This window comes from Monopterus albus, unplaced genomic scaffold (genome assembly GCF_001952655.1).
Source record: "Monopterus albus unplaced genomic scaffold, M_albus_1.0 scaffold6.1, whole genome shotgun sequence".
Taxonomy (NCBI): Eukaryota; Metazoa; Chordata; class Actinopteri; order Synbranchiformes; family Synbranchidae; genus Monopterus; species Monopterus albus.
In genome coordinates, this window is record NW_018127886.1 from 103,800 (window position 1) to 123,606 (window position 19,807).

The following is a 19,807-nucleotide window of genomic DNA, read 5'->3' on the forward strand; positions in this document are numbered from 1 at the left end:
TGGGCTTTCAAATGCATGGAGGTTGCTAGCATAGCTCCAAGTAGCAATGACATTTAAAATGAGTTTAAAATGCTTTAGTTTGGGTTGGTGCAATTAAAACTAATTTTAGCTAGGCAGCAAAATTTGATTAATGGTTTTACAGCATGTAGTGAACCTGGAGGTAACCAGTACCTCCTGATACTGTGACTGAGTACTTTCACTTAATGTACTTAATGAGTATTTTAAAAACATATTCAATGTTTATTTCTATGAAAAATATGAGCAACCTTATGTTTTATTGGGTAACACATTACATTGCAGGGTTCATTCCATCACTGAGATAAAATGGCGTACTTCATCATATTGAAACTATCTTAAGTATGTGTTCATACCCGTATCCCCTCAATGCGAGGGAGACTGAAACTTTCCCTGTAGTCCTCCACATGGAGCTCTCCTGAAGCTGGAGCCGGAGGAGGCAGAGGGCTTCCGTTCTCGCTGAGTGATGCTGAGGCCCCGTCTCCACTGACAAGATCACCGGGTCCGTTGTTGTAGTGCACGTAGAGTAGCAGGGCGATAACATTCAGGATGTACACATGGAAGAAGACCATAACCACAACGAAATAAGCCCGAGAGCAGACATTACTTCTCTGGATGTGCAGTCGAGTGGAGCGAAAGGGGGAAGTGTAGGGCGATGATGATGGTTTGTTGCTGCCGTCGAATTCTTCCTGCTCCATGAAATGTTCCTGGGTGTCTTCCATTGTCACATAAACGACTGCAAATCAATGGCAGCGGAAAGACGGATGTATTTACTTGCTGTGTAACGTTAGTGCCAGTGTCTGACACTTTGCCTCTGCCTAATAATGTCAGATGTCTGCTTGTCGTTGGCAAACCTAACTAAGATAAGGGGCAAAGCCCCCCGCAAACCTCTGGCTCTTTAGATAAAATTCGACACTGTCAGCTCTTTTACTTTTACCCAAAGAAGCGGGGCAGTTCCGAGCAAAAAAGCAAGTATGCCTATAGTCGCTTTCTTTGATAGATAGAAGATTCATCATTAACTAAAGTCCCTTAAACCCTCGTTAGCTACCCGGCGGCTGATGCGCTGCCCCTGACAAGCTAACGATTGCAGAGGAGCCGCCGTTTCAAGTCCTGCAGTAAATCGTTAGCGACCTCTAGCGGTCGGGACCAAAGGGCAATGATGTCTGGACCACTGACTGACTTTTTACTGCACATTCAAGAGGAGGTGAAGTATTCATGTCTTTTATTTATGTACAGTTACAAATTCAACAATGTAAAGATGCTCTACTATAGGTAAAAGCCATCCTCTACCTTAAATCTAATTTACTAACATTATCCTGTAAGTAAAAGCCTTGCATTCAACATCATACTTTAGTACAGAAGAAGGCTATTATCAACATAGATGTATAGTAGGTCTACTTCTTCTGACTGATTGGACATATGTATATATATATATTGTATCATTGATTACAATTAATAGGTAGTTAACTAAGCATATTTTACTTTACATATGGCTTATAGGGGTCAGTATATATCCTTTAATTAAGTAAAAGTTGAAATACAACAGTGTAAAATACTCTGTTAAAAGTTCTGCATTCAAAATGATACTTAAGTAAAAATACAAAAGTATTGGCATCAAAACAAACTTAACGTATAATAATAATAATATCATAATGCATGTTCTTCTAAATATATATTCAGAATAATCAGTATTTTTTTAATTTAAATTTATGTCCATTAGTGCTTGTGTGGAGTAAGGGTAGGCATAATAAGCTTTAGCTTCAGCCTACACCTTTGCTCAGTAACATTGTTTTTTATTTATTTCATTTTATTTTGTATGATTATGTATGTGTGCATACATGCTTTTATTGAAATGGATGTATGTACCCTTATGTTTCATGCTTTTTTTGTGTAAAATAATTGCAATTCTAATTTTGCTTGTTGGCCAAAAACCTAATAAAATAAATAAATAAATAAATAAAGTACTAAGAGTAAAAGTACTCATTATACAGAATGGCACATTTCACATTCCTGTATATTGTATTATAGTTACTGATGTAGTATTGTGTACATCACATTTAACATTGCAGATGGTAAAGGGGAAGGTAGTTTTAACTAGCTTACAGTATATGCATTTAATTTGAGCTACTGCTGGATAGCTTGTGAATGTTCCATCGCATTTCATAAAGGTCTTATAATTATATTGTATTTTTGTATTAATCTAGTTATGAAAAGTAGCTACTAACTAAATGTATAAATTAAATGTAATGGAGTAAAAAGTATAATATTTGCCTCTAAAATGTAGTGAAGTTATAGCATAAAATGACAGAAAATGAAAATACGCAAGTACAGATGCCTCAGAATTGGACTTAAATACAGTACTTGAGTAAATGTACTTAGTTACTTTTCACCACCACAATCTGGGATGTGGTGAGGTGATTAATATGGTGTTTTCATTCCTTGTGGGGACTTTATATTGACTTACATTCATTTCCTGTGCACTTATTCTAACGTTAACCATAACCACTACTTGCCTACCACCTAACATCACCCTAACCTTAAACTATGTTGCCACCCTAAAATACACTGATCAAATCTCCACAATGTGAGTGTGTTAATAGGTTTTGGTCCCAATAATGTAAGTAATACAAAGGCACACACACATATATAAACTCATCATATCTTCAGGCTTTTAAACTTGAAATTAACAAACAGAATGAGCCCCTTTTGAGCTTATTGTTAGAAGGGCTTGGGACTTTTTTGAGAACATATAGTCCTTAAAACAGTCTAATAAATCAGTCAGATACCAAGAAGTTTAAGTAATAGCACCTTTGCACTTGATATTGCATTATTGTGCAAGTTTTTCTTTTATCCTGATCGCCCTGGTCACACATTCTAGGGCCCAGCTGAGACTGGCCCTAAACAATTTGTCCCAGTGAATAAATGTGGCTTATGAATGCAAAACGTACTGCAGTTGCTCAAATGAACCACACGGTGGCGATGAAGACCAGCAGAAAGACGTCTGTGTCAAAAGTGTTTGCTGTATTATCTGAGATGCCAGGTGATCCCCTGGACAGAAAAAGTTTTATTAACTTTTATTTTATTAGAAAAGAACTTTTAAAGCTCGTTGTATGGAAATCTTAGCATCGGTTCTCCAAAGCAATCATCCACGGTTGAGGACTCTATATGTACTGATGTCTGCCAAGCAGTGGCGGATCCTACGGTTAATTAGGAATTTTCTCTGAGGCGCATATTTAGATGGTAATGTGGTTTGGAAAATAAAGGGCAATTCCCCATGTGACACCAAGCCCCACCCCATCCCAGAATTAATGTGTCTGAACCCTCTCGAAAGGTAGAGGATCCAAATGGAGCTAGAGATAACAGAGTCTGATATAGGCTGCACTCATCCACAGTCACACACGCACACCCCTTGCGGTATTTTCCGGGATTACGCCACTGTTACCACTTGGGATCCACATAGCAGCAGTAGCGGCAGCGATATGGCTGATCATCACTAGACGGGGCAGTGTTTTTTTTTTATAAGCGAAAGTAAAGAGCAGTGATGCAATATTACAGGTGAACAATGCCCCCAGTCAGGCACCGGGACACTGCGACACACCGTTTAACACAGGGATAAGAGTTAGCTGTCGGCTAATAGGCAGTCTGGTGTGTTTTGCAGCAAAGTAGTTGGAGGAACTTGGCGCAGTGGATCCATCCCAGAGTGCTGCCTGGATTGCCATACAGAAGTGGAACAATAGTCTCCTGCATCAGAAACACTAGCAGGTCAGTGGAAGCGGAATTTTGTTTGTTTATGTTCGCTCTGTCTTCGCTCAGTGTTTTGAACCAGTAAAAAAAATGTTGGGACAACAAACAAGGGTGACGATGGTTGTTGTCCTATCACCTCACATTGCAGGTAGAGTTGTTTTCCGGCTCGCTTAAACAAAGCTGTTTGCGTAAGTATGAGTCTTTGTAGAACTAATGTGGATGCTAAGGGACAGATACAAGGGAAATAGCCATAAATAACCAAAAGGGCACCTCGGACTGACTCCAAATTAAGCACTAAGAGCAAAGCACTTGAAATCTTGCAACAACTTGTGTGTCCCAACCCTTCTAAATACAGTTCTAAACGTCAGGATCGCCCACTTGATCCCAGTCCTGTTTCCTTGACTTTCTAAAGCGGCCGGGCGGCTGTGTAACTTTTTCTTTGCCGTGTCTGACTCCCCTCCTCCCGGATACTCCGGGCAGGAAAACACGGGGAGAGAGGAACTGACCGAAAGCGCAAAAGGCCTGAAGGATAGAGGAATCTCTGGCAGTCAGGCCCGACATGAGCCTCCGCGTGTTTGGCTAGTCCCGTGGTATTCATCGTGCGGTTGCTTGCAGTTCCCTCTTGTGCACCCAGCATATTGTGACAGTCTAATCCTGCGGTCCTGCAGTGTTGTCATAACCTCTTGGATGTTGGTCGATGGCAAGCCTGTATCACCAGATCGGCTGAACAGTTACTGCGTAAAAGCATGTCTGTGAACAAGCAGCATATTGGGACTCTATCAGTTAGACCTTAATTATGTTCTCCCCAGTGTGGGATGCCCACCCTGGGAAATATGCGCATTCGTCAAAGCTTTTGCCTTTGTGATGCAACCAGATTGAAATATTCCAATAATGATCCGCGACCAATAATAATTATGTAATATTACTGCATATCTTTTTGTATTATAACAACAGTAATGATTGGACAACAGTTATGATAAGGACATCGTTATATATTTTGCATCCTACTGAGTCTCATGAGTTTGGTAGCCTATTTATATTTTTTTGTTTTTGCTAAGTGGTCTTATTTTCGTACAGTGTGATGACCTAAAACCAAGCGCACCTCCATCTGCGTCTTCTGGTTTGAATGTCACCCAGTTTTACACTCTTCTCTGGTCAGGTAGGCCTAATTACGTTTAACAGTGAGGTCAAAGTATCTTTTACATGATTGTCCCCAAAAACAACAACAACAGCAGCAAGAATAATAATAATAATAAAAGTTTAAGTTTTGGTTGGCCAATCATTCCGTGTAATTGCATACCAACTTGCAGTAAAATCATATAATGAAATATGACCAAAGCAGGTAGTTGTACAGATTCATTATTCAAACTGTTCAAATATATGGGGGCAAAGTTTTGTCTTAAGTAATTTAATAGTGCAACACAGACCATTGTGCTCAAAGGTAATTTGATGTTTTTATATGTCATTTTACATACATTTATCATATCTGTAATGGAGAATATTCATTTCAGTATTGTGATATTGATTATCCAACCCTAAATGCAGATATAGGATTCTCTCTGAACTTTCTGACACCTTTTAGTCAGATTTCCACAAAATCAGAGGCAGATATTTTCATTTTTTCCTGTTGTGCCTAAAAATGACATTTCAGATCTTAGACAGCTTGTAAGGCAAATGGGTTTCATTTTTCTGTTATTTGTTAGTTTGTGTGTGGATGTGTGTAGGATTCAGTAGCTGGGCAGATTTGTGCATTACTCATGCATCCTCAGGCCACTGCACCAAGCGGTGTTCGGAGTGCCACTGAGTGCCCACTCTGCCATGTTATATGTGTGTGCATGCATCCCCATGAGTACTGTTCTGCTGAGTTGCAGAAGAATGCTTGTTTGTGATGAAAAGAAAAGAAAGAGTTACAGGAGGCAAGATAATATCTGGCTGAAACAAAGTAGAATCCTGATCACAAACACTGTCAAAATCTTCCCTTTTGTTCTTATAAAATACTTTCTTTTTGCATCTGTATGTTTGTACATGAGTTTGCCATACATTCAGCTAGCTGGTGTTTGTGTATTGCATGTGGGTATTGCAGACTCGCGTCTTTCATTCAGTCTTTTGGCTCTTAAAGAGGCATAATTGGCAGTGGAATCCCTGAGTCTGGTTGGCAAGGATTGCATGGTGCAGTGCTGTGTGGCCTCCCAAGCACTGGAGGGCTGGAAGTTTTTATAGCTGACGTGTGTGTGTGTATGCGTGTGGAGGAGTGTTGAGAGGGGACAGAGAGATGTGAATTATAAATTCTCAGTATTTTGCCTCTCTGTGTCTCCTTTCTTCTTCTTTTCACCTTCAGAGGCAGAAACTGCAGTTCCAGCCTGGGCATGTAACCTAGCAACCCAAATGGTGTGTGTGTCTTGAATATATCAGACTGTGTTCCTCCTCTGTCCTTAGGAGCCTTTCAGTTCATCTCACTACTATATTACCATGTTCATGCAACCACTCACACACACATCAAAATAGTATGTGCACATGCTCACACGCTGTTAACAGATACACACAAATAACTTAGTACAAAGTTGGAAGAGGTTTTATTCCTGCACTCTTTTGTATCACTTACCCTATTAACCTTTGGTTTCTTGTGATAGTTTTATTGCACAGCCCGTGTTATACTGCTTGTGAGTTCATAAACAGCAGAGTAGCTTTTAGTGTGTTTGTAGGAGTGAGATCAGCCTCCATCAACTGGAGTGTGTCCTTCCATTTGGTGGGAGTTGTGTATCAGAGTTGTTCGTGGTTTGCCGGATGTCTAGTGTGCGTCTTCTGCACATACTGCAGCCTGGAGCCACATGTCTCATCCCACTCACTGATGTGCCTCTGTAAAGCTCTTCACGGTGCCACATTCATCTGTGCCAGACAACAGGACTGTCACATTCATAACACTTCATTCTTGAAACTTTTTTAATTACTCCAATTAATCATCATAGACAAACTTATAAAACAGTGAATGTCTTACATTATGCTGAAGTCTAACTGCAGCCCAGTTAAGTTTCTTTGCACTAATCTTAATACTGTAGCATTGTAGCAACGATTTAAAGATTAGGATCACAACTGGGATAGAAAGTACCTAGACAGCACTCAGAGAGTGCGAACCTCCACCAAGACAACTCAATTTACCCATAATGCCATTACATCTAAAAGCAATATTCTCACAATAGTTTGACGCTAATAATATGACTGCTTGACCATGAAATCTTATTGCTAGCATTTGGAATGATGCTGATATTATTAGTTATTACTTTGAAAGTTATTCAAGGGGCTATCACCTCGTGGAACTCTTTCAGTCGAGCGACTACTGAGTGACAGCGTTCAGTTTCCATTGACAATGAATGGGCAGCTCTCGCTGACCCAGGGAGCTGTCAATTATTCCATGACCCATATCCTACCTCCAAAAAATTTCATCCAAATCTGCTCATTAATTTTTGAGTTATGCTTTTAACAATCAAACAGACAAACACAAACAAACAAACCAACAAACACTGGAAAAAAACATAACCCCTTCCACTGGCCAAGATAAGTATAAGTACAACGTTATTAGTTCTATTATAATTTTTAATACTTGTTATTCTTATTTTATGTAGTTGTTTACAGGAGAGATTATGCCTGATTTCATCATAGAATGAATAAAATTGGAAATCTCAACTACATACATAGTGGCTTTGTGAAGTTTAGCCGGTTAAGGTGCTGGGTAATGAGATTCCCACTACCTTACTGTTAACAGAGATAGGCTGAAGACTGTGAAATGAGTCATCACTGTGTTTCTGTTTGTGTGTGTGTTCACAGATGAGTGCAAGCATAGGTGTGTGTTAATGATAACACTGGTATGTATTTATCTAGGTAATAAGCAGTGTGTTATATCATTGGCTGCTCCCACATAATGTTAGTCATTTATCATTGAACATTCTTGGATTACAGCTGCAGTGTAGCATGAGGAGAACCCAGTCTTCTTGTCTATGCAGGCTCCTTCCCTAGTGAAATCTGGGAAAACATGCAAATGAGGGGGGAGGGAGATTCGTTCCATACTGATAATCTGTGGGGGACAGATGATATGAAATATGAATATGAAATTTTGTCCTTTCATTCCTTTGTTCCTTTCTTTAACTTATGTTAAAGAAGCTCCTCTGGGTAAGGTGCAAGCCACATTCAACTGTGGTCATGTAAATTGGCAGAGCTGATGCTATTCACAGTGGATACTTGCCTGAGCACATCTCATCCTAAAATAAAGCCAGTTGTCCTGAGTGAGGATCGCTGGGCTTGAATTTCCTCAGAGAACTGCCTGTCTCTAATAGACCTGAAAGACTGAGAGTCTGAAAGGATGAATGGCTTTTGTTGAAGCCTCCAAAGTTGGACACAAAGAGAAAGGCAGTGGGTGTCATGCATGTTTGTGTGTGTGTGTGCACTTGTGCATGTCAGCTTTCAAGCCCTTATGGGTTAGAGAGAAGGAGGAGGAAGTGGAAGGGTCACAGAAATACTCTGCCATAGCTGCCTCTTCCTCCGGGTCTGAGGAACATGCCCCACAAAGTGATATCAACACACACAAGTGCTCTTACACAAACACACACATACAGCACATGCACAGATAAACCAGATTTTAAATGTCTGCTGAGGTTCACTATAAACAATATATAACTTTGGAAGCTCAGTGATGTTAGTAGGTGTGCACACACAAATACATATTGAACATAGGTGGATCACCTCTTAATATGCTTACTGTAGATGATTTTATTCTTCATTGTGTCGTATGAAATTTTGTCTGCCACCAACTGGACTAGATTTCTAGGTCGACGACATTTCACCTCTCATCCAAGAGGCTTCATCAGTTCTGACTGACTGGTGTTGAGCCAGAGATATTTATCCCCCTCGGTGGTGTTTCAGTCCTTTGAAGGCCAACAATGTCCCCTAATGACTGAGTCATTATAGCCCAGTATCGGTGAGAGTCCTTCCAGCAGACAAAGGCAGGTGTACGGTGGTCCTAAACTCAGCTGACTATCAGACCAGAGTTTCCGACCAGTGACACCACCACTATGAAGCCCTGAAGAGGGACCCCACCAGTGGCTACAAGAAGAAGGTTATAGACTGTTTACAGAAGCTGGAAAAGGAAAGAATTATTGACCAGCGACTATACTACAGACTATACCCCGGGGAGGCCATCCCTTGCCTTTATGGCCTACCCAAAATACACAAGGAAGGAGTATTCCGTGACTTACAACATAGCCACGGCAGAGACTGGTCCACCCGAAGGACAAAACACCCAGACATAAACAGAGTGATGTGGTGTATGCCATTAGGTGTAGTCAGGAGTGTAACGACTTGTACATTGGTGAAACTAAGCAGCCCAACACAGGAGGGCTAACGCCAGTGGACCAGAGTCAGCAGTCCACCTCCACTTGAAGGATAAAGGACATTCTTTTAAGGACAATGAAGTCCAGATTCTCTCCAGAGAACATCGCTGGTTTGAGAGAGGAGTCAAGGAAGCTATTTTGGTAAAAATATAACACCCCTCTCTAAAAAGGGGTGGTGGACTAAGACACAACTTGTCTTCCATCTACAATCCTGTTTTGAGATCTCTGCCCAAACATACCCACCAGGACAATAGGTCCAAGTCGACAGAGGAGGATTCAAAGACAGGTAACGACTCTCACCGATACTGGGCTATAATGACTCAGTCATTAGGGGACATTGTTGACCTTCAAAGGACTGAAACACCACCGAGGGGGATAAATATCTCCGGCTCAACACCAGTCAGTCAGAACTGATGAAGCCTCTTGGATGAGAGTTGAAATGTCTTCGAGCTAGAAACCTAGTCCAGTTGATTTTGTCTAAGTTTTTTCAGCTTACTATGACCTGGATGACTGAGAATCTGCACAGACATTTTGTCTGCCATGTTTGAATTGGAATAATGCAGATGTATACCTTGACTTATGGGTAGTTATTGGAACAACCATGCCATTGTGTGTCGATCACAGCTCATCTGAGAAACCTTTGGGAAACTGCACAGTCAGCTGTTAACATGTTTTTCTATATGTTTTTTTGTTTGTTGCTGTCGTTCTCTCTCTGTCTCTCTCTGGGCTTGTCTTTCTCTCATTCTGTCTTTTACTCTGCAGTGTTTGCACTTGGGATACATAACAATGACAATGCATACTGCATGAGCAAACACAGTCATCAAGAACCCAAAGAACTTTAGAAAATACACAGAGGCTGCTCATTTTTGCTTTACAGTGAGCATTAACAGGGCAGTGTGGATCTAACTGTTGATTGCTATAATGAGAACAATGGCCGTGATTATGATGATGGAGATGCAGGTGGCGCTGATGAAGATAATGATGATGTTGGCGTTTGCTCCACCCCCTTCCTCAGGCCTGTGGGCCCCGGTGGTGTGGTTGAGAAGATGGACAGGATGAAGATAATCAAGCGGAGGCTGTCCATGTCTCTACGCAGTGCTCGGCCCGTCGACGACTCCCTGTCAGAACTAGCAGAGCAGATGGCCCTGGATGAGCCATCCACAGCCAGGGACAATGGTGAGACACAAACACATGCACTCACACGCAGGTATACACAAGCACCTCAGCAGATGGTGTCACACAAGCATGCAGAATGTGAGAGGGGAGGTATTTCAGACTTTGCAGCACACACACATACTTTTGAGAATACTGTGTGTGTATGTAATACTCATACATACTCTACCATGTGCAATATGTCCATATACTGAATGAGAGTATAGTAATTCAGTTCATAACAGAAGAAACATTGTGTAATTGTGTCACCTCCTTAACCTTCTTAGGAGTCAAACAGTGATTTATTTGACTCCAGTGTTTATGTTTTACAATACAGGAGCAAACCATGTGATATATGAGCAGTTTCTCATGTGCTTCAGTAGTTCAAGACCTTAACATTTCATTTAGAGCTTTTTCAGCACATGAGGAAGCATTAACTCATGTAGTGGTTTGCAAATGATGGTGTAGGTGTAGAGAGCCAAAGCAGAGGCCATAGCTGATCTTTGTCATAGATTCAAGAATGTTATGCAAAATTACAGTAGCAGACACTGCACTGTCCTCCACTGTTATATGTCCTCCATCGACATTGAACTGCTCCCTGAAATAGGTATACTATAAACAGTAACACTGCTCTTCTGAATGCATACAAACATGCAAAGAAACAACTGACACACATACAGCCAACATTTCACCTGAGCTTTTCAACCCACTGGAGCCATCTTAACCTTCATCACTATCACCTTGTTATGAACATCATCATCACTTCACTCTTAACTTTACTTCACTAGTTAATCATTAAGGCTGAAAGGGGTAGCATCCTGGAGATGTATGTGAATTTACAAAGCTTTGCTGGGAATTTGGGTAAATTCATTTGTGTATTCAAATGAGCAAAAGAGAATATTTTAGCTTCTAGAAGAAAATGCAAAACGCAGTGTCATCCTCAGAAACTCTGGGTGCCATCTGGTGGCCATCTTCCAGGATTACAGAACCCACTTTGGGAAAATCTGAGAACTCCACCTAACCTGAACAGTGTGTGAGTGTAATCAGTCTTTGTGAGTGTGTGCTTCTTTATCTTCCTCTCAGACAGAAAACAGGTGAGAACACAGAGTGAGGCTGGTTGCCTCTGTTGCCTCTGTTTCAGTGTTCAAATATATCTGTGTTGGATTTTAGGCTAGAGTTGTTGGCTGCATTGTGGGAAAGCATGGACACAAGGACTGATAATGTTCATTGCTTCTGTTATTCCAACTCCTGGGCTGCAACATCCACAACCCTACTTAATTCATTTAACTCCCCGTCAGCTCTATCTTCATTCCCCTATTTTTACATCCCTCGCGTTTGCCATTAATAGCTCGAGCTATGCGAGTTCATTTCCAGAAGGAGCAAGGAGGATGTGATGTAGTGGATGAGAAGAGGGACATTAAACTTTAACCACAGCTCTACATCTTGTACTTACCATCTTCCTTTTTCCTTTCCCTTGCTGTATCACCCTCCTAGCCACCACTTCTCTGTCTTAGACTGTGCAAAAGAGCGGTAAAAGCATTCCTCACATTTTCAATGTGCTAATTAGAAGCAATGTCAAGGCTGGTGCTGATCACATCTGTTCTTCCACTGTGACTTAGACACGTGTTACTGGAGGTGAGACTGGAAAGGAATTGTGAGGATTTCAGAGGAACAGCAAATCCTAATACTTGGGGATACAGTGGAATTTACAGTGGAATGTGGAGGAACTAGGGGATTACTTGAAAGATAGGAGATGAGACATGGGATTCAACCCATGTTCTGCTTAAAGATTCATTAATATTAATGGATGTGAAAGAATGGTGATGATGCTTGCATGCTGACAGGGTGTTCCACAGATTTGTCACCGATTAGGTCAAGGTATATTTGGCTTCCCCGTTACTTCTGTGGCCTGTTTGCTACAGCGCACCTGCTAGTTTTTTGAGTGCATGTCTCTTTTCTTTACTCAAACACTTTCCATTGCCATTTTTTGAGTGCATGTCTCTTTTCTTTACTCATCAAACACTTTCCATTGCCATTTCTGTTACTGTATGCCACAGTTGTTCCCTCTTGTGACATGGGTACATCAGCTGTATGTATCCCCACTCTGTTATGTATCACTACTGTATATTGTACCATTCCTACATGTCCTACTACCTTTCTGTGTCCGTTCCCTGTGTGACCGTGTGCTGTCTCTTTTCCTGTTTTTTTTCCTGGTTTCATGCAATTTCTGTCACCTGCCCGTTTCTATTTTCCTGCTTCTGTGCCCTCTGTTCTGCTACTCCTCAACTTTTCATCCCTCTGTTTCTTCATTTTCCCGTGGCCTTAACTTGATTTTTTTTCTGGTTGATCCCCTCTGCTTTCTCCTCTCATTTTGTGTCATTCTGTTGTCCTGAGTGCTCTTTTTTCTTTCCTGCCTTCTCTGGCACTCTGTTTTGTTTCCTTTTCTTTTTCTCCCTGTCCATGGCTCTCCATCTGCATTGTGTATCTCAGAGCCCATGGTGGTGTGTGCCGTGCACCCTCCCGCCTCTCATAGTGCTCCCTCCTTCCTGCGTCAATATGCTGGTCATCTGGGCCGCACCGCCCTGCGCAGAGAGCCGGGTGGGGGCCTGGAAAGAGACAGAGCCTATCTGGACCTGCACAGGACCGGATCTCTGGGTATACACACACACATGCACATTTACACAGTGGTGCATGCATGTCCACCTGAGTATTTACATTTTACACTTTTATTCTTCAGCTCGTCTACATTTCAGAGGGAAACGTTATAGGAAGCATTACTTTATATTTGGTCAAGTAAAAATCTGTATTTTACATTTTAAATATATAGCATATTATCTATAAAATATGATGCATTAGATTAAACTTCCCACCAGTGTATAAAGAGCTTAAAATTAGCTTTAATTCAAATAGCTACAGCGTACAATGCTGCATGCACAGCAATGGGTCAGTAAGAATAAAACACAGACAGGAGCTATTCTGTTGCATAGAGAGTAGTTTTGAAATCTGAAGTGCATTTTGACACAAGTACCTTTGCAAGTACCTTACAATTAATTAAATACTCACCACATGCTGTTTACAGTATCTTTACTAGTTTAGTTTTTCCTTTGTCATTGTTGTAGCAACATTTTTTGCAGAAGAGCTGAAATTTCTTCAGTGTATCAGACGTTCAGAGAAGAAAACTCTTGCATTTTTTTATCCTTGCATACAGAATGTCATGTTTGAGTGATACTGTCACTTATGAGTGGAAAACTTTCATTGAAACACAAACTGATGTCACACTGTTTTGCTTACCCTGAGGGGAGAATGCCTGTGTGCTTTTGTGCATGTATGTATGTATGGGGATTTTCAGTGAGTGTAAAACTGTATTAGTGGCACAGTTTGACTATCCTCACAGCCTTTACTACAAATCTAGAAGGCTAAAACTGTAATGACCTTAATCCAATATCCACAACACACACCCACATCCTCACACGGTAACTTTTTCCCTTTGTCTGTTTGCATTATGTAATGGGATGTGTGGTTCGTGGTTATATGGATCCCAGTTATCTCATTTCCCACTGTGGCAGAAAGGCTTATAATAAAAGCACTAGGATGGAGTGAGGGATGGCAAGAGGAGATCTGAAAACTTGGATGCTAGAGATACTGTATGTTTAGAATGAAATGGAGCTTAGAAAAGAGCAAGAGACTGATTTACTGGGGGGTGAGCAATAGTTTGGGGAAAAAATGCAAAGTGTAGATGAAAGGAGGAAGTCACAGACAGAGTGGTAGGAAAGGGTTAGTTCCACAGTGGCTCCTCAAGAGTCATATTAGCTTTGTGCTGCAGATCCCCTGAGTCCTCGGCTGAGTGGACTACAGATAGAACACAACTAGACTGGATCCATTCAACTCTGGCTGACAAGAGAACCGGTCTTGTATCAAGAGCTTACAGTTCATTGTGATCCTGCAAGCTGGGGATAAGAGTGGATGGATGGAACTAAAAGCAGCAGCACAATGATGGGTATTGATTGAACATTTTAAGTATGATTGCTAATTGTACCTGATAGCTGAATTTCAGAACCAGTTTATGAATATAACATGTTTGATATCTTCCTTTAACAAGTATAAAACTGTTATAAAACAGACCTTTTTTCCATTTAACAAAAGAAGTCAAACACCTCAAATGTTAAATGTTGTCTGAACCAAGAACAAGAACCTTTTATAAAATAAAGTTAGTTTTAAAAAAGTGGTTTAGCTTTATCCAGCCCTATACCAGCAGTGGTAGCATCAGTATAGGTATAAAGCACAGCAAAAGTGATAGGTAACACCATGCATTAAATATGACAAATGTTATCTTGTAAGAAGCATTTGAGAAGGAAAAAAAAATCTGTATCAGTTTGTGAATTATCACAACTGAAGTGTGTTGACACAAATTAAAGGTCCTCTATGAAGTTTTACTGTGAACAAACAAAGTTATGCATTATATTCTTGAGGTCTAATAAATATGCCAAGTGTTTTTTCTTCAGCATCAAACCTTTACATACAGTATTTAAATCCAGTATTGCTGACATCCAGTTCACTACTGTAGCTTCCAGTCCTCCTCATCCCTGCTGGACACCTTATTAGTGCTACCTTCACATTAGTGGACTGTTGTAAAAGCCTTAGTAAAACTGTATCGTATAACCTATACAGTATACAGTATGTGCTGCATATGCTTCTTGTGCGTGTGCACATGATAAACAAAAGAAGGACTTACAGCTTCCTAACGCTACAAAAGGGCTAAAACTCCACAGGGTTTGGCTAACTCTAAGAGGAGAAATACCAGTATGTGAATGTACCAGTCTTCAGCCCACAGACTGTTGGACTGGCAGACTGACTTCATTCTGTCAAATCCTCAGCTGTTTCTAAGCTCAGAAGAGCCCTGAAAAGGACATGCTGTAACTGTACCCAGGACCTACAGTACAATACATGCTGTTCTATTATAAAAAAAATTTGAATTAGGAGCATTTTAAATGCTAAGAGGTGCCTCGTGTGTGTGTGTGTGTGTGTGTGCTTCCCGCTAGGTCTCGCTGACTCACTGTGTCCAACTCAGCAGTCAGAGCACGTTGCACCCTTTAATAGAGCATCATGATGATGCAATCTCTCTTTCCTGCTGCACTAAGGAGATCAGCCACCCTTTCTTTCTTTCTCTACTTTCTCTTTCTTCATCTAACTTGGCTATCCATCAATAGGGTATTCAGTTAAATATACTTTTAATTGGTGTAAGTGGGCTTGACTCTGGGGTTATATGTGTACTTTAGAGCTGTATTTGGCTTGTAGCCAGTGCCTGAGAGCTTTTACAGGTTAGGCCTGTAATTCATCTGTTTCTAACTGGGCCAACGCCCACTCTCACTACATTGTCCTTACAGTCAGGGAAGATGAGCTCTGTGCTTTTCATTTTGGCTGTCCACTACCTCTTCTGTCTTTGTGTGTGTGAAGATCTGTAGTTACACTGTTCTGGATTAGTCAGTCGTCCTCTCTGTTTTAGTGAGAAAAAGGATTCTGCTGAAAAGCTGCCTACTCTCCTCAAAACTTCTTCAAGCGCTGCTATTTCTGATCCTGTCACAGATGTCTCCTCGTTCTTTTCTCATTTCTGTCTCTCTGTCTGTCTCTTTCTCTCTACATACATCAGAACACTATATTTAACCTCCAGATCAAACCAGGCTGAAGATTTTAGACCACCGTTATCTCTTATTGTATATTGTACACCATGAGAGACCGTGTCTGTGCTAGGGATTTAATGTAATGAATTACCGCTGCATTAACCGTTGTAACCCTCTACCTCACTCCCTACACTTTCTGCCATCCATTTGCTCAAACCTCTTTGCTCCTAGATTGAATTTACTAAGAACAATTGAGTGGACTTTTTTTTTTATGCAGTCAGTCTTGTAAGCTTTTATGTGTGTTAGGGCATCTTGCTGTTTCACTAGCTAGATGGGGTCCAGCATATACAGTCACTAGCCTACAGTGGACACTCAGGACCTAGTAACTGAATAAGATTCCTCAGATGCAGGTAAAAGGTTTAGAGGTAATTACTGCAGTCTAAGTTTCCCCCTCCTCCAGCCCTCTGAGTGTTTCTTTATGTGTTTGTGTTCCTCGGGGATGTTGTATGCACTTTGAATTATATTATCTCAGTAGTCTAAAAGCAGACTGTGGTATTCGTGCAAAAGAAATGCTGAAAACAGTATATTTTAATTAGACTCATGAACAATGACAATAAAGATAAAGTGACAGTGAATGATTCCTTGAAGGGAGTGAAAAGCTGTGTGGAGGTGACTGCAGAGCCAGAGAGGAATCTTTGATGTATACAGTCGCACTTGTGACTATAAAGAGACAGGCAGACAGTAATGGGTGGAGGGCAGACCAGAGAGCTTTTGTCCTTGATGTTTTGGCCAGCCAGAAGCTGCACTATATGTCTGTCAGTCCATGGTAAACAGCCACTGAATCTAATTAAAAGTTTAAATTAACGAGCCTGAAGAAAGCAATCATTAGTTAATCTCCTGTCGGTTTAGTGAACAGTGTAGGCTTATAGTCCTTCCAGAAATTTATTTTAATTTACCTTTCTCACCTGGCTAGATTAAATGCTTTTTTGATGTGTTAAGTGTTTTTGATGACAGTAATCTTTCCTATTTACTTATCTAAGCCAATTATACCATTACATTTTGGCTGCTGTCAAGTATGGTTGTGTGTGTGTGTAAACAGTATTAAAATTAAGTGCATCATTGTTGACATGTAGGGCGTGTGAACCTCCACGAGTAAGTGTTTTTTGTTAGGTAAGAATTATAAGGCAATCAGATTATTAATATCAAAGGAAGGTGGAAGGGTGAGGTTTTATGTTGCAGTAGTCAGATACTTTAGATAGTTTTTATTTAAAGTGTTAAACCTTGAGAATATTGTGCAGAAAAAGGACATTTGTTACTTTATCCTGCTGACATTTTGGATGCAGTTCTCATTTAAAAACATCCATGTTCTATAAAGACATGTTTTTATGTTGGTTTTCATCGTGACTTGTTTCACTGTTCCACAGGAAACAGACATGGAAAAGAAATGATGGCAGTGTGTCAGAGGATCTTGGATACATTGGTTTTTCCTTCTGAATCAAGAAACGTGCATTTGAACATCCTGGGAAACTGTTATTTCCAGTGGTGGAGAAGACATTAACATTGCTCACTTTTGTGAAAGTAGTAGTATCATACTACAAACGAAAAAACCCCAAAACAAAGCAAAAAACATTAAAAGTCAAAGTCCTGAATTCTAAATTCAAAATGTTACTTAAGGAAAAATACAGATGTATTAGCCACAAAATAAACCATCAATATTAAAAGTACTCATGCAGAAAAGTCCTGATCAATCTTATATTGTTTTTAAAGGATAAATCATAAACAAAAAGTCAATATGCTAAATGGAAACCAAATCTAGAACCAAAACTAGACTATACTAAATACTGAATATGCCGTACAAAGATAACAATCTACTCTAATGCACTGTACATTACTGCAAGTCAGGTGGATGTTCTAAAAAGCTGTATAGCAGTTTATTTTACATTTCTTTCTGAAATGTAGTGGAATAGCTTACAGTGGAAAAGAAGAAGTAATTTAAAAATGTATTTTCCACCAAGGGCTATTCCCTAGAAAACTGTAATTAGTGACAATAGTAATAACAAATCAATGAAGGTATCGCACAACAACCCATTTCTTACAGTAAAAGTCTTGTGTTACAACAGGAAACATTTTAGGTAACATAAAGAAGTAATGGTACCTTTAAGCACGGTGATTACACTATAACACTGGAGTGAAAACAAGATGCAGTATTGCACATTTTATTTGGAATGGGATCTGTGCTAAGAAAAAAGTACTTTCAAAGTGTGATATATTTTTCAGGATTAACACTTCTGCATTCTGCTGAATACTTCCTTGAGTAGCATGAACAATGGCCTGTGCTTTTAGTCCATAGGGAAGGACAGAAAGAGAACAGTGGAGAGAAAGTGAGAAGGAGAAGATGGGAGATAGAAGAATGCTAGTGGCATCATTCAGAAGTCTCTGGGTTTCAATTTCTGCAATAGAGCATGAGAAGGATGAGGAGGGAAGGTAGCATGAGAAATAGAAGGTGAAAGAAGACAGAGTGGAAGTGATGGAGTGGGAGAAAGGGGCTGTTCAGGTAGAAAATGTTGGCATTAGGTCCTGATTAGAAACAGAGGACTATACTGTATATACAACACTCTGTCTGGACCCAGACAGCAATATGAAGAGTGAAGGGGGGAGAGATAGGGAAGGAGAGAGGGATTGGTATCACATGAGAGGGAGGAGAGTAATAGCAAGGTGAAGGGAGGGAGCAAGAGGACTAACAACACTGAGTGCACTGTTAGCGGAACCAAAGGCAAGGAGAGAGCAATCGAGAGAGGGGAGTGGAGAGAGGCAGAGTGGCACAACAGCTTGGATACAGTGCAGAGCTGGATAACCATGGAAGAACAGGGAGGACAAAGGGAGGAGATCTGACAGAGAAGGAGAAAAACATCAGGGGGAAGACTAGGCTGTAAATTTGAAAGTAACCAGAGAGCGACTGTGAAGGGAAGAGCTGAGAGCCAAAAAGGTCAGACAGTTGAACACCAGTCAGATAAAGGTGGGTTTTTTTTTTGAGATGATGGGGTGTAACAGTTTTCAGCATGTGTGTGTTGGACGGTCTCTGCAGCATTTTGTCTACCTGCACTGTGTTTGACCTTCCTTAATCAGCAAGCAGAGTGTGACTGCAGAGAGAAAAAGAAGGACAGGTGGAGAGAGGGAGCATCTTTAGTAAAACCCAGAGAGAGAGAGTTAAAGTGGAGTAGTAGCCAAGGGAGTTGTTGCATTGTGATAAGTGTGTCTGTGAAGTCTGCGCTGTTTTCTAGATGTAAGACCTGTCCTCTAGTGCATGGGGCTCTCCTGGAGGTACCGATGCAGCCCGAAGGTTGGATTCGATCCTTTATCAGCTACAGCCCCTAAAGCCTGAGTCCCACCCAGACTAGTTGACTGGACACCAACACTAAACTGAATGGGTTTTGATTCTTTGAAAAGCCGTGAATTTTTTCCATCTCTTTTTGAAATTTATTTTGGAATTTTTTTAAACGCACTTTCCACTACAATACTTTAAATCCTCTAGAACGATGAATGTGTCAGGCAACCCGCAAGATTGCTCTGCTCATGCTCCCAAAGTGGGAGACTCGAGGGTGGGGGAGGCTAGGATGGGAGAGGGGATGAGAATTGTTGAGAGAGAAACCCCGCTGAGGCTCTCACCTTTCCGTATGCTTCGAGTTCTGGACTCATGCCGTCCTCCGGGAATTCGTATTGGTGAGTTTCATTGCTGTCGTCATCATCAAGTTTATTTGCATCCTGATAAAAAAAATTAGAGATCCAGGATAGTGTGTGGGGGTCCCATGAACACCTTAGAGACGTGTTCTCTAAGCTCATTTGAATTTTTTATTCATTTGCTTGTCAGCACAATGACTGCAATATCTGTATTCCTGC

The 19,807-nt window shown here is 40.7% G+C and overlaps 2 protein-coding genes across 8 annotated transcripts in view; one reads left to right on the plus strand and one right to left on the minus strand.

Annotated features, from left to right (window-relative positions):
• LOC109968594 (transmembrane prolyl 4-hydroxylase-like) overlaps nucleotides 1–761 on the minus strand; it is a 10,754-nt gene extending 9,993 nt beyond the window's left edge. Inside the window, exon 1 of the mRNA XM_020614959.1 lies at nucleotides 368–761. Coding sequence (XP_020470615.1) covers nucleotides 368–737 — 370 coding nt within the window. The 5' untranslated portion in view covers nucleotides 738–761. The remainder of the gene's footprint in view (nucleotides 1–367) is intronic.
• Nucleotides 762–1,084: 323 nt separating this feature from the next.
• LOC109969233 (cyclin-dependent kinase 17-like) overlaps nucleotides 1,085–19,807 on the plus strand; it is a 40,800-nt gene continuing 22,077 nt past the window's right edge. For 2 of the 7 annotated variants that reach the window (XM_020615959.1, XM_020615967.1), the window contains exons 1-4: nucleotides 1,144–1,219; nucleotides 3,674–3,777; nucleotides 10,156–10,316; nucleotides 12,783–12,947. In XM_020615959.1, coding sequence (XP_020471615.1) covers nucleotides 1,172–1,219; nucleotides 3,674–3,777; nucleotides 10,156–10,316; nucleotides 12,783–12,947 — 478 coding nt within the window. In that variant the 5' untranslated portion in view covers nucleotides 1,144–1,171. Of the gene's footprint in view, nucleotides 1,220–3,246; nucleotides 3,571–3,673; nucleotides 3,778–4,836; nucleotides 4,919–10,155; nucleotides 10,317–12,782; nucleotides 12,948–18,934; nucleotides 19,631–19,807 lie in introns of those variants that run through there. The other 5 variants (XM_020615981.1, XM_020615997.1, XM_020615975.1 and 2 more) reach the window with 5 other exon arrangements.